Raw genomic sequence first — 16,403 nt, forward strand, 5'->3', positions numbered from 1 at the left:
GGAAAGGCCGGGTGGTGGCTCAGAGGCAGTGTGGCCGAACCCTGCCAATTCGCGTGGACCTGAGGGCTGCGGGTCGGCGGCTTGTGGCCCTGCTGGATCTTCTGGATGACAATTTCCATCAGCCCCACCTGTTGGTGAAGGGGTGGGTGGGAGTTGTAGTCCAAAGCAAGGGGAAAGCTGGGCTGTTGGAGACATGGGGCATTTCTCCACTAGCAGGGGAGAAGGAGGCAGGGATCCCTGGTGACTCCTTCCTACTCTTTGCTAGATTTCTCACCTTGGGTCAGACTAGATGACCTCCGAGGTCCCCTCCAACTCTAAAAATTCTATGGTTCTCGGCAGGGAGGGAGAAATCAGGGGCAGGTTCCCAGGGGCAAAAGATATTTTATCTTTTCCCAGGGTGTTTTATTGTGGTTTTAACTTTTGTGAACCGCCCAGAGAGCTTCAGCTATTGGGCGGTATAAAAATGGAATAAATAAATAAATAAAAATATGCGGAAAGGTCCCAGTTTGGTGCTCCCATTGATACATCCCCCACCAAAAGATTTACAATCCCCCCACTGAAAGGTCAAAATGCCTCTTCTAAAGCTTAGAGTAAACCCAGTGGAATGAATGGGACGGAAGTTAGCCACGATTCACTGAAGTCGCGTTGATTTCAATAGGTCTACTCTAAGTAGGTTGGACTTGGCCCTTTGCGCCGGACGGTCACAGCTGTCAACTGAAGCGGGCTGGTAGGGTGTTTTTTTTGGGGGGGGGGGATGTGTGGGCCCCGCCCCTTTCTGCCTTTAACTCCGCCCACCCCCTCGAAGGCCAGACCCACGCAAAGGTAGCTTGAGCGCTTCCTTTCTGCCCCCCCCCACCTGCCTTCTTCTCACCACGCCCCCTGGCAACTCTGGAGCCAATCGGGAGCGCCGGGTGGAATTCAAAAACCTTGCAGGCTGCAGAGCACCTGCCTGGCTGATCGTGTGTCCCCCCCCCCCCCGGATCGGCAGTGGCCCCTCCTCTGCAGAGCAAGGCGAAGGAAGGCGAGCGAGAGACGCCTGCCCGTTGGGCTGCGAGGATGGAGGGCAGCCGGGCGCATCAGCCAGGAGCCGGGGATGCTCCATCCGGATGATGCTGAGGAGGACCCATCGCTGGGCGACTCCGCAGCCCTGGCAACGCCCCGGCTCCGTTGCCCCCAGGTGTCCCCGCGAGGTGGGCGCATCCTGGCCTCGGGTTCAGCGTCCGCGTCGCCCCAGCCGAGGCGCAAAGGTGAGTGATGGTCCAGGTGGGCAGGCGTGGGGGATGCTGCAGAGCCAGGAGGAAGGGAGGGAGGAAGGAAGGAAGGACCATCCCCCCCATGCACACATGCACACCAGGCAGAGACAGCGCACATGTCGCGCATGCCGGAGGAGGCGCCCTCCTTTTCCAAAGACCAGATGAGCAAGCGATGGGCACAGCCACCCTCTCTCAGAGGAGGTGATCCTGAGATACTCAGCCTCTGACCCATAGGTTTTGATTTTGGGGGGGGGGGCGCACGGTGATTCGCACCGGCGGGCAGAGCAACCCAAACTTTCGCAGACTCCCTGGGGAGGGGTAGAGGCACGCCTGGAGTGGGGCACCGGAATTGACGTCAGGTGGCCTGGGTGTGGCACGGCGTCAAAGGACACCCGCCCCCCACCCTGACACTTCTCTGTGTTGTCCCAGCCACGGAACTGATGAAGAGGAGTCCGATGCCCCCCTCTGTTTCTCCCCCCCCACCCACCCCGCTGATACCACATTTTTGGAGGTGGCCTGCCAGGGGCGAGGGCGCGCAGCAGATTCGCACCCGTGGCCGCTCCGGAGAGGCGGACGCGTGGGCATGTGCGATGTGAATCAGCTCAGAGCCCTCGTGCCCTGTCAATCAAGCGTGAAGTGGGGGCCGTCATAAGGGTGACATGGAGGGGTGTGTGTGTGTCACTCCATCGTTTCGATGCCTCTCCATTTTCCCAAGGCAAACCTCCCGTTCTCTCTTTTGGGGTGAAGGGATGCGTCGGTGTTTTTAGGGACGCAGCGGAAAGGCGACATTTGACGCGCGTTGGTGCCAGATAAGTGATCAGCTTTGATTAGGGGGCGGGGGAGAAGGGGTTAAAAGTATTTCATCCGCTTTTCTTTCCCGGATCAATAATCTGCCTTTTAAACCGCCTTCTTGCCGGGGATGGCTGAGTGCAACCTAAAAGCCCGTCGGAATAGATCTCTGAGAATAAAACACACCAAAAATCAACAGCCACGCCGAGGAAAAATATGTGAGCGAATTAGCACATCTGGAATCAAAACTGAAAGGACATTGAGTCAACTTTCTAGTTATACCGGTCTCTTCAGCATAAGCTTCCAAGTCACGCAGGGGTCTTTGGCAGGCAGAGTGGAAAATCTTTCCTACTCCTGTACCGAGAGGAGATTTTTTTGACTGGGGTCCCAGTGCGAATCCTGAACATCGAGTGGAGGAAGCGTGAAACTTTGGCGGGTGTGACTTGTGAATCTCTTTCTTCCTTTCTGACACGTCTTTGCAAAAAGTTCTAGATGGGTTTCTGGTGGGGTGAAGGAAGAAGGGATTTGGGGAAAGATGAGATGCAGACGGCAGAAATGTGTGTGTTTCCAAGGCTGTGCCCGTCCTCTCACTTTTTTGTATTTTTCTTCCTTTCCTTAAGGACTAGGAACCTGTTTTTCTTCAGGCAAAATCTGATTTGCTCGGAGAAATTCCACCTGGGGGAAACCGCTGCCCTGATGTGACTTTTCCCTTCAGCCTGATCCTCAGGTGGGTGCCTGCGAAGAAACTGTGCATTCGGAACCTCCTCTCGGGACTGGGGATGATGGGAGTTGTATTCCAACACATCTGGAGGGGAACAGGTTAGGGTTAGGCTGCTTCAAGGAGGAGGTTCACTTTTACAGGCCTCTGCAGGCCAACCTTAAAGGGGTGTCGTTGCGATGGCAAATCAGGTGAGAAGCGTGCCACGTAGACGCGGAGTGAGTCACGTTCCGGAGGCGGCATCCTGCACGGCCTTCCGCTGGGAGTAAAAATTACTCACTGTGTGACCGCCACAAGTTACCGAATTGTTGAATTATGAAGTCAAAATCAAATCTAAATTTCCAGAAACACACCTGCCTCTTAACGGATGCAACTGATGGCAAAAGTTTGTCATTTCGTCTCCTGTGCTTTTCACAGCTTTTGAAAATCACCCGGTCAGCTGCATCCCTTCGTCTCTACGTGGAAAGCTCCGCCGGTTGAATTTCTACCTGTACCGCAGCTATTAAAGGCACAGGAGGCCCTATTAGGAGGGGGAAGTCGTGGCTGGGGCATTCTGGGAGTTGTAGTCCAATACATCTGGAGCGCCCCAGGTTGAGGAAGGCTGCTCTATTTAGAACCATGAGGACTGGAAACTTACAATACCTTTTGGTGAAGCTCTTTGGTAGAGAACCTGGAAAAAAAGTCCCATTTTGGGGGAGATTATTCAGACCGCTGAGCGTGCAAAGTTCAGTGTCGTTTTTAGCTCGGGTGCACAGCAGTGCATTGATTCAAGTGCGCCCCTGAAATGGGCCACGACGTGCCGGCGCAATTGCATCGATTCGGTTTTGCGCAACGGCGGTGTGCCTGCTGCACCTTTGCGCTCCCACACATCGGTGAACTGCGAGGATATATATATATTTTTTGAAAAAAAGTGAACTGAAAACCGCAGCAAATGGTGCACCCATTCCGAAATTTGGGCGCCCGTCTGATGTTTAAACCGGGAGGTTGGAGGTAAAAGAAACAGGGCAACTGGTGGGACAATATTGAAACGGAACTGCCGCTCCCGGTCTGTACGAATTAGCCTCTTCCTAAAAGCTTTTTTTTTCTCAGACGGGAATCGGGAAAGGAAAAACCTGGAGCCAGTTCTAAGTTTCCGACGGGTGGAACTGACCTGGCAAAATGCTTTTGTCAGCAATTCACCTCTTGGCGGCCGGGCGGTTTGGTGCAGTTCCAAGGAGAAGCCATGGCGCATGCTCTCCCAGGAACCTCAACTGTGAGGAGACTCATGTGCCGCCCGCACGGGCTGGTGTCCAAAGCAGCCTCGAGAAGCAGCGGAGACCGTTTTTGCTTTCCAGGTAGAGAGATGTTTCTGGATGAAAAGGATGCTCACCTCTCCCTCTTGCGTCGGACCACGAGAACCGGAGTTCAGTGACCTGTCTCTGACGGTCGTCAGCCAAAAGGGCCGTGCTCAATCGGACCGAAACCCCACCTAGTTCAGTTGCCAAATCAGCCAACTGGATGCCCCAATGGAAAGCCCACAAGCGGGACGTGAGCAGAAATATCGCATGCTCTCCTGCTTGTGTTCCCCAGTGTACTGTCTCTGATTGTGGAGGTAATATATAGCCATGAGGAATAATAGCTGTTGATAGCCTCCTCCTCTTTGCATCTGTCTCAACCCCTGCTAATGCTGCCCAAATTGGTGGCCTTCATTACTTCCTGTGGCAGGGAGTTCCACAGTTTCACTCTCTACTGGGCGAAGAATACTCCTTTCTTTTCTATCTTCCGGATCTCCCACCAATCTGCTTGCTTTCCTTTCTTCCTGTCCTACCTGTCCTGCAGGGAAAACTGGTGGGTATTTTGTGGGGTACCTGTAAGGTAACCCTTCCCACCCATCCATCCCATGTGGCAAATAGATTTTTCATTCAGAAAACAGCCTGGTGGAAACTTTCCATATTGGATTTGCACTGTCAATGGGCTTGGGGGTGGTGGGGGTAGAACCCCGAAGTTTGCAGAAGGTGTGGGAACCCCAGTGCAGCGAGATAAATGAACGTGCTCTGATGTTTACAAAATGCAGGCTGATTTTGGAGGAGGTGGGGCAGGGAGGGGGTGAGGAGGACTAAAAAGGGAAGCATGGAAGGAAATATCAGGAAAGGGTGCAGCCGACCGGCCGGCCCGAACCTTGAGCGAGAGCGCTCCGTTTCGTTGCAGGTCCCCCTCCGTAATGACGGCAGGCGTTCGAAGCAAAGGTGATTCACTTTCGGCGGGTCAGTGAAGGGATCCGCCAACTTCGCTCCGAATCGCTCTCCTGCCCCGCCTCGCTCCTGCAGGTCTACCCCCGTCCCTGCCAAGGTTGAGCTGTCCTCTGAGAGAGGCCTGGCAGGCGGACAACCACCCCCCTCGTCGGGACGGGCTTTAATCCGATTGTTTCCGTGAGCGTCCATCTGGTCTCTTCTTAGCGTGGGGCGCCCGGGGCTTTTGCTGGGAATTTGGTTTGCTTCCCTGGCGTCGCTTCGGTCCGGCAAACGCTTCCCGCATCTCCGTTGCTGCATCATCAAAATCTCTCTGGCAACTTTGCAGAGTCCTGGGAGAGACACCCCCCACATACAAAAGGCCAACGGCCACCCAAGTTCCTCCGAATTGCTCGGGCTTTTCGAAATAACTCTTTTCAGGCAAGGACCATAGCTAAGGGACTGAGACTCAGATTTGGCTGTGGAAAGTCCTGGGTTCAATTCTAAACCGCTCCAGGTAGGGCTAGGGAAGAATCCCGCTGGAACCCCGGAGCGTCGACGCCAATTGGTGTCAGAGGTCGCCAGCTCAATGGGCCGAGGGTCTTGATTTAGCGGTAGACGCTCCTGTTTAATTCGACCCTTTATTCAGAACCATGAGGACTGGCGTCTCAGTTGGGGGGCCACCACTGAAAAGGCCCTCTCCCTGGTTGCTGCCTTCCCTCGGAGTAGGAACAAGGTGGAGGACCTTAGATGTTGGCTTTGGACGTCCCATGGTTGAGGAGCTCCTGTTTTGCAGGCCAAAGATCCCAGGTTCAATTTCCAGGTAGGGCAGAGAGAGAGAGAGAGAGATGCTCGAAATCCTGCAGCCCGTGTGGACAATATGGACCAATCGTCTTGACCCCGTAGAACAGCCTTCCTCAACCTAGGGCGCTCCAGATGTGTTGGACTACAACTCCCAGAATGCCCCAGCCAGCTGGCTGGGGCATTCTGGGAGATGCAGTCCAACACATCTGGAGCGCCCCAGGTTGAGGAAGGCTGCTGTAGAAGTCAGCTTCTTAGATCCCTGTTGAAATTGGCCCGTTATTAAGCACCATGAGGACTGGAAACTTACTTGATCTTTAGGCCTATAACTCCGCGGCCAAGAACCTGGTCTGAAACCTGTTTTCCAATTCTTATAGATCCAGGGTAGGCAACGTTCAAGGGTTGCGAGTGTGGAGGGCAGCATTTCTGCCCTGAGCTGAGGGTAGGGCTGCCCCCCTCCTCCGATGTTGGCAGAAGGGGCTGCCACCAAAAAACCCAGCAGGGTGATTGATGGACCGGCAGGAGCCCCATCCTGCAGAGAATACTTCGCTAGATGGGCCAGTGACTTGGTGCAAGGTAGCTTCTTGGGTCCCTGCTTCAATCGCCCCTTTTTTTCCTGAACCATGAGGACTAGAATTTTACTTTTTTAAAAAAGAAATAATTCTACAGGCAGGGAGTCCCCCCCCCCCCCAATCCCTGGTGCCTCTAGGCAGGTGTGGGAAAGACGCCTGCCTAAGAGTACTGGAAAGCCCCTGGGAGACAAAGTCTTGTGAGACAAATTTACTCAGCTCAAGGGTCTCAAAGTTTGTACGTTCATGCCTTTGCATCGGAGAATGGAGGCCTTCATCTCTCCATCCGCCCCCCAATTCTGAGATTCAGCTAATCAAAATGTCGCCCAGGAAGGGTGAGCCAGCTTTAGAGCCCACAGCTCTTCACATAGCGCTCTGGAGGATCCGAAAGCTCTTCACATAGCGCTCTGGAGGATTCGAAAGCTCTTCACATAGCGCTCTGGAGGATTCGAAAGCTCTTCAGATAGCGCTCTGGAGGATCCGAAAGCTCTTCATATAGCGCTCTGGAGGATTAGAAAGCTCTTCACATAGTGCTCTGGAGGATTCCAAAGCTCTCCACATAGCGCTCTGGAGGATCTGAAAGCTGTCTCGCTGTTGAATGGCATTCTAGCCTGCTCTCGTCCAGGCCTTACGTCCTGCTGGATGTTTCGGACTACGAGTACCATCGTCCATGGCCACTGGGGCTGAGTTGTAGTCCAACACACCTGGAGGGAGCCAGGCTGGGGAAGACCAGAACAGTGGGCTTTTTGGGGTGGGGTGGGCCTGTCTTGGAGACCGAAATTTGCAAAAAGGGTAAATAGGAAAAAGAGGGTCTTTGTCTATAGCGCTGTTTTCCTTGTGTGGCATGCTGGATCTGTTTGCAAATGGAAAAAGGGAGGGAAAGAGAGAGAGAGAAAGAAAGAGAGAGAGAGAGAGAGAGAAAAGAAGGGTGAACGGGAGAGAGAAAGATGGACTCAGATTTTCCCCTGAATTGGATTGGAGGTGATTAATTTGCGATTCTGCCCCCCCCACTTCATTAGGCACCATTCCGGGCACTTTTGAAGATGGACAGATGGCATTTCATCTCCGCCGTGAGCCGTCTCGTCCGTCTTGCCGTCGCCAGGGTGGGCCCGGCCGGGCAGTCCAAGAGGCGCCCCCGCCCCAGCCGCCCCCTCCCTCCTCCCCCTCCCTCCCAGTTCTGCAAAGATGAGTTTTCTTCTCTGGGCTCCACCTTTGCTGCAACTGATGCCGTGTGTCTCCATAGGAACCGTCTGGGGGTGTCTGCGAAGGACAGCTCTCCTGCCTCCGCCGTGCGGTTCTCCTCTCGGGAGCGGCGGCTGCTCCTCCTCTGGCAGGACGGAACGCGGCCGGAGACGGGGCTGAGCGGCTGGGGTGAGCGGGCACCGCCTCGTTCGGGGGTCCGTCAGGTATGTGCCGCCGTTTTGGGGGGGGGAGCGCGTGGGGTGTGTGTGTGTCTTTTGGGGATAGCACATGGGACACAAGCGAGGAACCTGGTGGGATTGGACTACAGTATCCATTATCCCCAGCCCTACTGGGTTGATGGGAGTTGTAGTCCAAGCCATCCGGCTGAGCCAGATTGTTGCGAGAAAGGAACTGAATTCGAGGGCAAAAGCATCTCTCTCCTGTAAGATGTCTGACGGTGGGAGTTTGCCTGCTGCCACCCTGCGTGATTCATTGCTGCGCCTCCCCTTGTGATCCGACCTCGGCTTATTCTGTTGTGTTGTTCAGTCCCTCTGGACAAAGATCCTGTAAGATTTTTCTTCATCCGAGGAGGAGGAGGAGGAAGAGGAGGCCTGTCGCTTCATGTGTGAGTCACTGTCCGGCGTTCACCTCCTTCCAGCTGTCGATTCATCTGTGGAATCTTGAGGGCAACCCTTGGCTTTCTTTTGCAACCCTTCAAAATAAAGCCTGCAGTTTGTGGGTCTCCCCCCCCCCTTCTGGGGTCCCTCGTGCCTTTCAGGGTCATGCATTGAGCAGAAATTCAACCGGTGCGGTAACCATTCCTGGCCTCTGGGCATATGCAAAGTGCTTTTTCTCCCCACTAAAGTAAACCCTGGTCTTACAGCAGAGGTGGAAACCTGTGTCAGCCCATGGGGCGAATCCAATTTCGGATAAACTCTCGGACGCCGGCAGGGGGGGGGGGGAGAAGCTGCATTCGGGTGATGGGCGTGGCCAAATGGCAAAAAGGGTGTGGCAAAAACAGAGAGCAAACTGTGTGCCCAGAGTGCTCTGTAGGGCTGGCTCTGGGTTTTGGGGGCCCCTTGGGTGAGCCCCCCCATCCCATAGGTGTGCGCAAGGGGTGTGCCGGGCACACCCTAATATCTCAAGCGATAAGCAGCGAATTGAAGGGGGCCATTGAGTAGGGATCCATCGGGGGAATTTAAACACAGTGGGAGCGGTCCTCCGACTGCCCTCTGGCTGCTGAGTAGGGCATCAGTGCCTACAGTGTTTAATGAACGAATAAAAATAACGACCTTTACGATTGAGATTCGCCTTTAAAAAATATCCCCTGGGTGCATACCTTAGTGAAATGTGCCGCGCACGCTTATGCCCCCCCTCCTCCCCGCCATCATCCCCACCTGCTCTTCCTCTTCCTCCTCTTCCTCCTCACGGCTCCCACTTGCTTCCTCGGCCGGCGCAGAACCAAGGAGCAAGGAGTGTGCATTGCTTCGCAACTCCGGTGCCGACAACACTCAGTGCGCAGCTGCGACGTCATCGGTTTCACCCAGCTGCCGTGTTGACCGACAAGAAACTTAAATCCCATAAGCTGGGAATGGACGGCCTCTACGGGGGGTTATAGATTAACCCAAATGAGAGAGAGAGAGAGAGAGAGAGAGAACTTTGGAGACGTTACGCAGCCCAAGGTTTGGGAAGTGAACGAATCGGTCCGCTTCGCTCCCGGAGGTATGCGAAACCCGACAGGATCGGGGACGGGAACTTTTGGGCGCTGAAGTTTAAGGGACGGCGTTTGTTCCCGACCTTGTGGAAGATTCTCTTGAGCTTCCCATTTAAATCAGCCCTTTATTCCGAACCATGAGGACTAAGGTCTTACTTTATTTTTAGGCGGAAGGGCTGTAGTGTTGTGGTAGAGCCTTGCATGTCAAAGGGTCCAGGTTCGATTCCCGGGATCTTCATTTAGGGCTAGGATAGACCCCTGCCTGGAACCTTTGAGAGCCGCGGCTGCCAGTCAGTGTGGACCATACTGGGATGACTGACTCAGTATTAGGCAGCTCTCTCTATTGTTATTTTAATCAGCCCTTTCTTCAGAACCCTGAGGACTAGGCTCTTAAGTTCCTTTTTAAGGGAACGGCTGTCTCTTAGAGGCAGGGCTCCCATTTTGCACGCAGAAAGGTTCCGAGTTTGATTCCAGGTCCGGTGAGGAAGGAATCCTGCCAGTCCGTGTCAACAGTACTGAGCAAGAGGGACCGCTGGTATGATTTCGTGTACGGCAGCTCCCCGCGTTCCTCTTTACTTTTGCAGTCATGAAGACCAGCGCCTTAGCGTCGTTTTTCGGAGAAGGGCTGCAGCCCAAAGAAAGCGCACTTGCTTTTGTGTAGAGAAAGTCCCAGATCCTGTTAAAGGTAGACTTTTGCAGAGCAGGGTTGGGGAAAATCCTTCTCCTCCTCCTGGAAGTTTGGGTGGCTGCTTCTCAAACCCCCCCCCCCAGGGTTGCCATGCAGAAAGGGGCAGTTCTCCACTGCCCCCAAAGCAGGACGGGGCTGAAATTACAGGGGTGTAGATTTGGGCTGAACATTAGAAGAAATGCCTTGATGCTATAAGCAGTTTGGCAGTAGAATCGGTGACCTGGGTCAGCATCCCTCAACATGGGCCCCCTCCAGTCATGTGGGACTACAACTCCCAGCAGTCTGATACGTTCCTTCGGGGGGGGGTTGTTTCATTGCTCCACCCATGCCTATCTTCCACATCCCCAAAGCCATCACCCTTCCTTGGCTTGTCAACTGATCCATGCCCTGCTTCCCGGCGGCATTTGGCTGTCCCACACTGCTGGAAACAGGGTACTGGGTTCGATGAATTCCCCCTGCCCGGCTCCTTGTGCGTCTTAAAAATATTTTCTTTGCGGCATTTTAACTCTGCTCTTCAAATGAAAAGAACGGCGTGGGGAAGGCTTCCAGAGAGCTATTTAAAACGATTAACGCTGAGACACTCCTTGACTCTCAGGTTTACAGCAGAAAAGGAAAAGGGATCAGGAGGGAGGAGGGGAAAAAAGCAACACTCAGGCAATTCTTGTCGATCTACAAGGCTAGGTTGCGGGTGCAGCCACTGAGTAGCCCTGGGTTCTCCGGCCAATGGAGGAGTCCAGAGTCTGCCGTCCCAGGGAACTTTCAGTTGGAGTTAATACTTAGGGAGCATTTTCCCCCATTTTCCTTGCTTACAGTCCCCGAGAAAGACACCTCTTCTGCAAAAGAACTGTCACCAACTGATTATTTTTGCTGGGATTGGGGTGTGTGTGTGTTTGCGGCTGAGCGGCAGGCCATGATCCGTCAGGCGTTTTCCTTGGGAAAACCCCGTTGAGCACGGCCGTTCCCAGAGGGTCACTTGGCGGAGCGTGTTCACAGCGCGCTCAATCCGTCCTCTCTTTTGTGACACCTCTTTTGTCTACGTCAATGACATTTCCCCCTCTGGCTGCCTCTCTTTCACGCAGTGTTATTAGCAATATCCTCTTTTAAAAGAAAAGTTACTCGCAGGACGGGACTTTTGATAAACGCGGACGAAACGCTGACGAAAGAACAGCGTTGCGTGTTTACGTGCCGGCTGTGTGTGTTTCGTTTTATTTTTTAAGCTCCGGTATTTTTCCTTGGCTGGGAAAGTGACGCGTCGCTTCGTTGGATGAAAAACTGCATGGCACGTAAAATATAAAATGAAAAAAAACTGAAGAAAGGGGTTAGGCGGGGCACTTTTCAGTTTTACGTCCGTTTGCTTCTTTCAGTTTGGGCTGCTGGTTAAGTGAATTCTGTTGATCTTTAGATGTCTCGTTATTGTTCCGGTTATTTTAAAAATCCATTATAAATTGTGTTCCGGGCACAAACGGCGGGAAAGCAAAGGAAAAGTCTTCGCAATAGAAATAAACACACATTTTCGAGGGGGACGCTGTTCCGTTCGGACTGCAGATGAGTGGATCTTGGACGGCATTAATCAGTGTTGAAGGGAATGCGCTCTGCACATGTTCAGAAGCAATCTCGTCATTGTCGTTACTTTATTTATGAATTGCCTATGGTTTCTTAGCACGGTAAGGGGATTAAAAATGACGACAGTGCATGCAAACTGATCGACGTGACGAAAGGAGGAAAAGAAGAGGAGGAGGGAAGAGGAAAAACAAGCAATCAAGTTTTGGTGCCGATTCTGGAAGTTCTTATGCTGATCAGCTGGAATCGTTCCAGGAGAGGCGAAGCGAAATGGCTGCGAAGCGAAGCTGCCCCGCTTCTTCTGCTGCAGCCAGGCGGAATGGCAACTTATAGACCTCTTTACTTCTCGCCTTACGTATTCTAGGGCGAAAATAAGCCACTACCTTGGGTGCCAAAATTCCATGCGCTCCTGCCTCACTTTCGCCCCTCCCTGGACCGTCTTCGTTCCAGCCGCTTGTCATTATCACAACAATTCTGTAACTCTTATGAACTGCTGCTTCCCTCTTCCCTCTGCCTTTCTCTTTCCTCTTTTGCCATGTGTGTTAAATTCCGAGCCCGGGAATTCCGTTTCTTCAGGAGAGCCGGCGTCTGTCGCTTTGGAAGAGGGGCGCAAAGGCGGTTCCATCAGGGACGCGATGTCCCTTGGTTCTAAACTGGGGGGTGGGAGTGGCGGTGCGTCGCCTCGCATCTCAGTGTGGCCAGTTTTACCAGTTGGTTCTGTATTTGTGCATGTGAAAGACTTTCTTTTGTCTGTCCTGAATCCCCTGCCAGTCCGTGCCGTTGTCAAAGGGAGGAAATAAAGAAACGAGAGCCTTAAGAACAAAATTAAAAAGAGACGAGATAAAAGCATCTTGGTTGTAGACGTTTGGTCATTCAAATGGCTATTGGTATGCGGCTCAGGGAGGAGGTTTTTTTTTAAAATTTGGCAGCCGGGTCTTATCTGACACAGGGAACTGTTGAAGTGGTAATAAGCAGGGCTGTGCATGGACCTCTCTACTCGCTTTGGAGGCTGATTTGTAGCTTCTGAATTGGCCTCAGTCCGCTTCGGCCTGCTCCGAATCTGGAGCTGAAGCGAGATTCAGATATCCAAATTATTTGGACCGACCCACTGGCCCTGCTCACATGCACTGAGCCATGCCAGTTTCCTGAAGTGATCCGAAGTGCTTTGGCCCAGATCCAAACCGATTCGGTCCGAATTGGCCCACTTCGGCTCGGAATTCAGCTCTGGAGCCCTAGTTATAAGCAGCAATGCCCACATTTGGACGTACACCCCAGCATTAGCCCATCAGTTCTGGCCTCTAAAATTACCTAACCGCACCACTGTAAACAAGAGTTCCTCTGAGCATGTCCAGTCGACAGCAGAGGTAGCTGCGAAGGAAGTGTGCTGCTTTAGAGCTCTCAAAGACTGTTTGGGATTCCTCGCTGTTGTGCAAAAGGCACTCTGCGCATGCTCGAGGCCCTGTTGTCTTAGTTGTGCCATTTCCGGCGTTCGAAGAAGATCCCTTCCGGGAAAATGTGCTAAGCGAGAATTGTGGCTTCGTTTTGTTTCATTTCATTACATTTGCACTCGAAATTTGGGGGGGCTCAGTCGTGCGTGGGCCTTCTCCCTATTGGAGGGAGATGTGTAACGGTTGGGGTGAGACGGGAAGCACTCTGCATGTGCTCAGAGGCTCTCCTCTTTACAAATGGCCCGTTTTGAAACCTCCCGGGGCTGGCCATCCACATATCTGTGGTGCACATACTGATGTAGGGTGGAACTTGGCCCAGGGAGGCGTATTGATTCCCCCCCCCCCCGGGTTCCTGCTACGTCCAAGAAAGCTGGATGCGGGCCGATCATTTTCTCACTAACTCTGGGGGCAGGTGGAAATGAGTGACAATGGCTCTAGTTTAAACTGTAAGCTCTTTGGAGGAGAAACCTGGTTGGGGAGCATTGCGCGGCTGACGGCACGCTCTGAGATGAAACCAACTCTCCCTTGCAGTCTCGGCTTGGCGAAGAAGCGGCCCTCATCCCGGAGATCAAAGGGTGGTAGTTGAGACGTGAGGCCCTTTTCCCTCCCGGTCCTAAAGATGCCAGCTCACTTGGACAGCAGGCTGGAGGTATGGAAAGCAAAACGCTCTCTGTCTTCTTGAAGCGGCCGCGGTTTGAAAACGAGCCGGTTGCTCTGCCGTTGCTAGGTGCTTCAAAGATTCAGGCTCCAGGCGCTTCGAACCCGAACCTGCATCAAATTAGCACGCGCTGTTTTAGATCTCTATACGGCCCGTTTCGAAATTACGACCTGGATTTGTTTCAGTTTCGCGAGAGGCAAAGGCCGCCCGCTGATTTCTTGTCCGAATCCCCTCCTAGAAAACACAATTCTTTGGTTAAATTTGCACCCGGCCCAGATCATTCCAAATCAGCCATTCCTCTCCGACGTCTCTCTCTTTCCCTCCTGGAAGAAGAATTGCTCCTGCCCAGTGAAATTAAAGAACAGCCTCTGTTGGCACTCGGGGCAATTATTTCTAAGCTTAATGGATATTTGGGAGGTGGGATTTGGGGTTGCGTGAGCAGGGAGGGAAGGGTTAATGCTTCCCAACTGGGGTCACCCTGGAAATCCATCCTCCCTGCATGGCAATCATGCGAAGAAGGTGAAAAAATCTTCCATTGGCATCAATTGGCACTTGAGGCCCCAGGACATTGACGCAGGGCCCAGGGAAATTGACTCAAGGTTCCAGGGAAATTGACTCAGGGCTCCAGGGAAATTGACTCAGAGCCCAGGGAAATTGACTCAGGGCCCAGGGAAATTGACTCAAGGTTCCAGGGAAATTGACTCAAGGTTCCAGGGAAATTGACTCAGGGCTCCAGGGAAATTGACTCAGGGCCCAGGGAAATTGACTCAAGGTTCCAGGGAAATTGACTCAAGGTTCCAGGGAAATTGACTCAGGGCTCCAGGGAAATTGACTCAAGGTTCCAGGGAAATTGACTCAGGGCTCCAGGGAAATTGACTCAGGTTCTAGGGAAATTGACTTGGGATTCCAGGGAAATAGATATGGGCCCTAGAGCCCCATCAGCCGAGGCCTCGCAATGCCTTCCCCGCCTCTCTTCTCATCATGCACCAGGTTCTGGGTTCTGCGCTCCACCCTGAAATTCTCTTCCCGAAGCGACTGCAGGAGCGCCAGCCCTGCGTCACGGTTCGAGCGCCGGACTGGGACGCTGGAGATCCCGGTTCAAGTCCCCACCCCTCCACAAAGCTCACTGGGGGACTTTGGGCCGCTCAGCCTAACCTACCTCACAGGGTTGTTGGGAGGCTGTAAATAGAGAGGTGGAGGACTCATTGCAAGGCGCAGGATATAATAATAATAATAATAATTAATAATAATAATAATAATAATAATAATAATAATAATAATAATGATGAAACCTGCTGTTAAGTGAGGCTTCTCTCAAGGGCCAGCGCTGACATGGAGAGATGTTTAAAATGGAGACTTTCCTGACTGTGATCTGTTTATAATGTTTTGTCTCCCCAGGGTGCTGGCGTGTGCAGCCAGGGGCGCTCCGCCGCCTCCCGCCTCCTCGCCATGGAGTAGCTCTATGCACTGCCAGCGAACCTCCTAGGGCGGAGTGGGCCCCGCGCCCCCCTTGGGGTTGGAAGATGCGGTCTGCGTGACGGGCCGGGCTCCGCCTGGACCGCTGGCGAGGTGGGTGTGCCGCCCCACGGCCACGATGGATGACTCCTCGACCCTGGACTACGAGCTGCTCTCGCCGGGGCAGGCGGAACCCGGGCCCGTCGCCCTGGGCATGGACGCGGAGCAAAAGACCGTATTCGCCTTCGTCATCTTCCTACTGATCTTCCTAGTGGTGCTGATGGTGCGCTGTTTCCGGATCCTGTTGGACCCTTACAGCCGGATGCCGGCCTCGTCCTGGACTGACCACAAGGAAGGGTTGGAGAGGGGCCAGTTTGATTACGCCCTGGTGTAGCCCGTCCGGGTCTGGGCCGCCCCAACTGCGTTTCGCCTCCGGAGCCGTGGGGGGATGTGGAAGTCAAGCGGGCCAGAGGGCTTTTTGGGGGGGACGGGACGGGACACCCGCGTGGGATTGATCCCTATTCGCATCCATGTCGCTGTGTGAGACGTTCTGTCTTTGGGGGGGTTGGAGGAGATCGCCCCCCACCGTCTTTTGCTGTGACCCTTAAGTGTCTTGTGTTGTGGTGGGTTGTGCTAGGTTCGGGGGTGGGGAGGGGAGGGGGTTAAGGGGCATGTGAAGGGAAACACTGTGTTTTGTTGCAGGGGGGGGGGAGAAAAATAAAAAAAATAAATGCTTAAATTGTGATGGGTGGGAGGCAGCGTGGGAATCGGGGCCGGACCTTTAGAGAAACAGGCGTGATTTTTTCCATGGGTAGCAACGGAGCTCAAATCCATTTGGGAAGCTGTTTTCCCCCCTGATACAGTGACATTGATTCCTGCCCCCCCCCAATAATCTGAGTCTTGTGAGAGCAAAGTGCTGTGTAAAAGCTAACGCTGTGTTTCAGTCTCTGTGTGCTCAGAGGCCCTCTTTCTTTCTGTACACAGGAAAAGGATTCCTGCCTCCTACCCCGGTAATCTGAGTTCTGTAAAGGCAAAGTGGTGTGTAAAAAGTCAGCGTTGTGCTTAAGTCTTAGCCTGCTCAGAGGCACTTCTTATTGATGGATGGATTTATTTTTGTACTTGCCGGGTTTCTTCACCCCGCTCTCCGGCCGAAAAAAGAGCTACTGGCAATTTAACGATCTAAAAAGACACGGCACAAGAGGAGAAGGGCTCAGGAGGGATGAGGAAAAGAAAAGAGAACAAAACTCAGGCGCCAGTTCTTAGTTTCAGTATTCTTTTAGGTGGTTTTTCTAGCAGGGGAGGGGAGAAAAGCCCTTTGCAGCTGCTCTCTCTCTCTGGCTGTTGTAAGGGTCTCTTACACA

At 53.3% G+C, this 16,403-nt stretch overlaps 1 protein-coding gene across 1 annotated transcript; it reads left to right on the forward strand.

Moving 5' to 3' along the window:
• The first annotated feature begins 15,181 nt into the window (after positions 1–15,181).
• Positions 15,182–15,436, forward strand: CTXN1 (cortexin 1). Its single transcript, XM_063147089.1, has one exon. The coding sequence runs from the start codon at positions 15,182–15,184 to the stop codon at positions 15,434–15,436; it is 255 nt and encodes an 84-aa protein (XP_063003159.1).
• The last annotated feature ends 967 nt before the right edge of the window (positions 15,437–16,403 follow it).

This window comes from Elgaria multicarinata, chromosome 23 (assembly GCF_023053635.1).
Source record: "Elgaria multicarinata webbii isolate HBS135686 ecotype San Diego chromosome 23, rElgMul1.1.pri, whole genome shotgun sequence".
Lineage (NCBI taxonomy): Eukaryota > Metazoa > Chordata > Lepidosauria > Squamata > Anguidae > Elgaria > Elgaria multicarinata.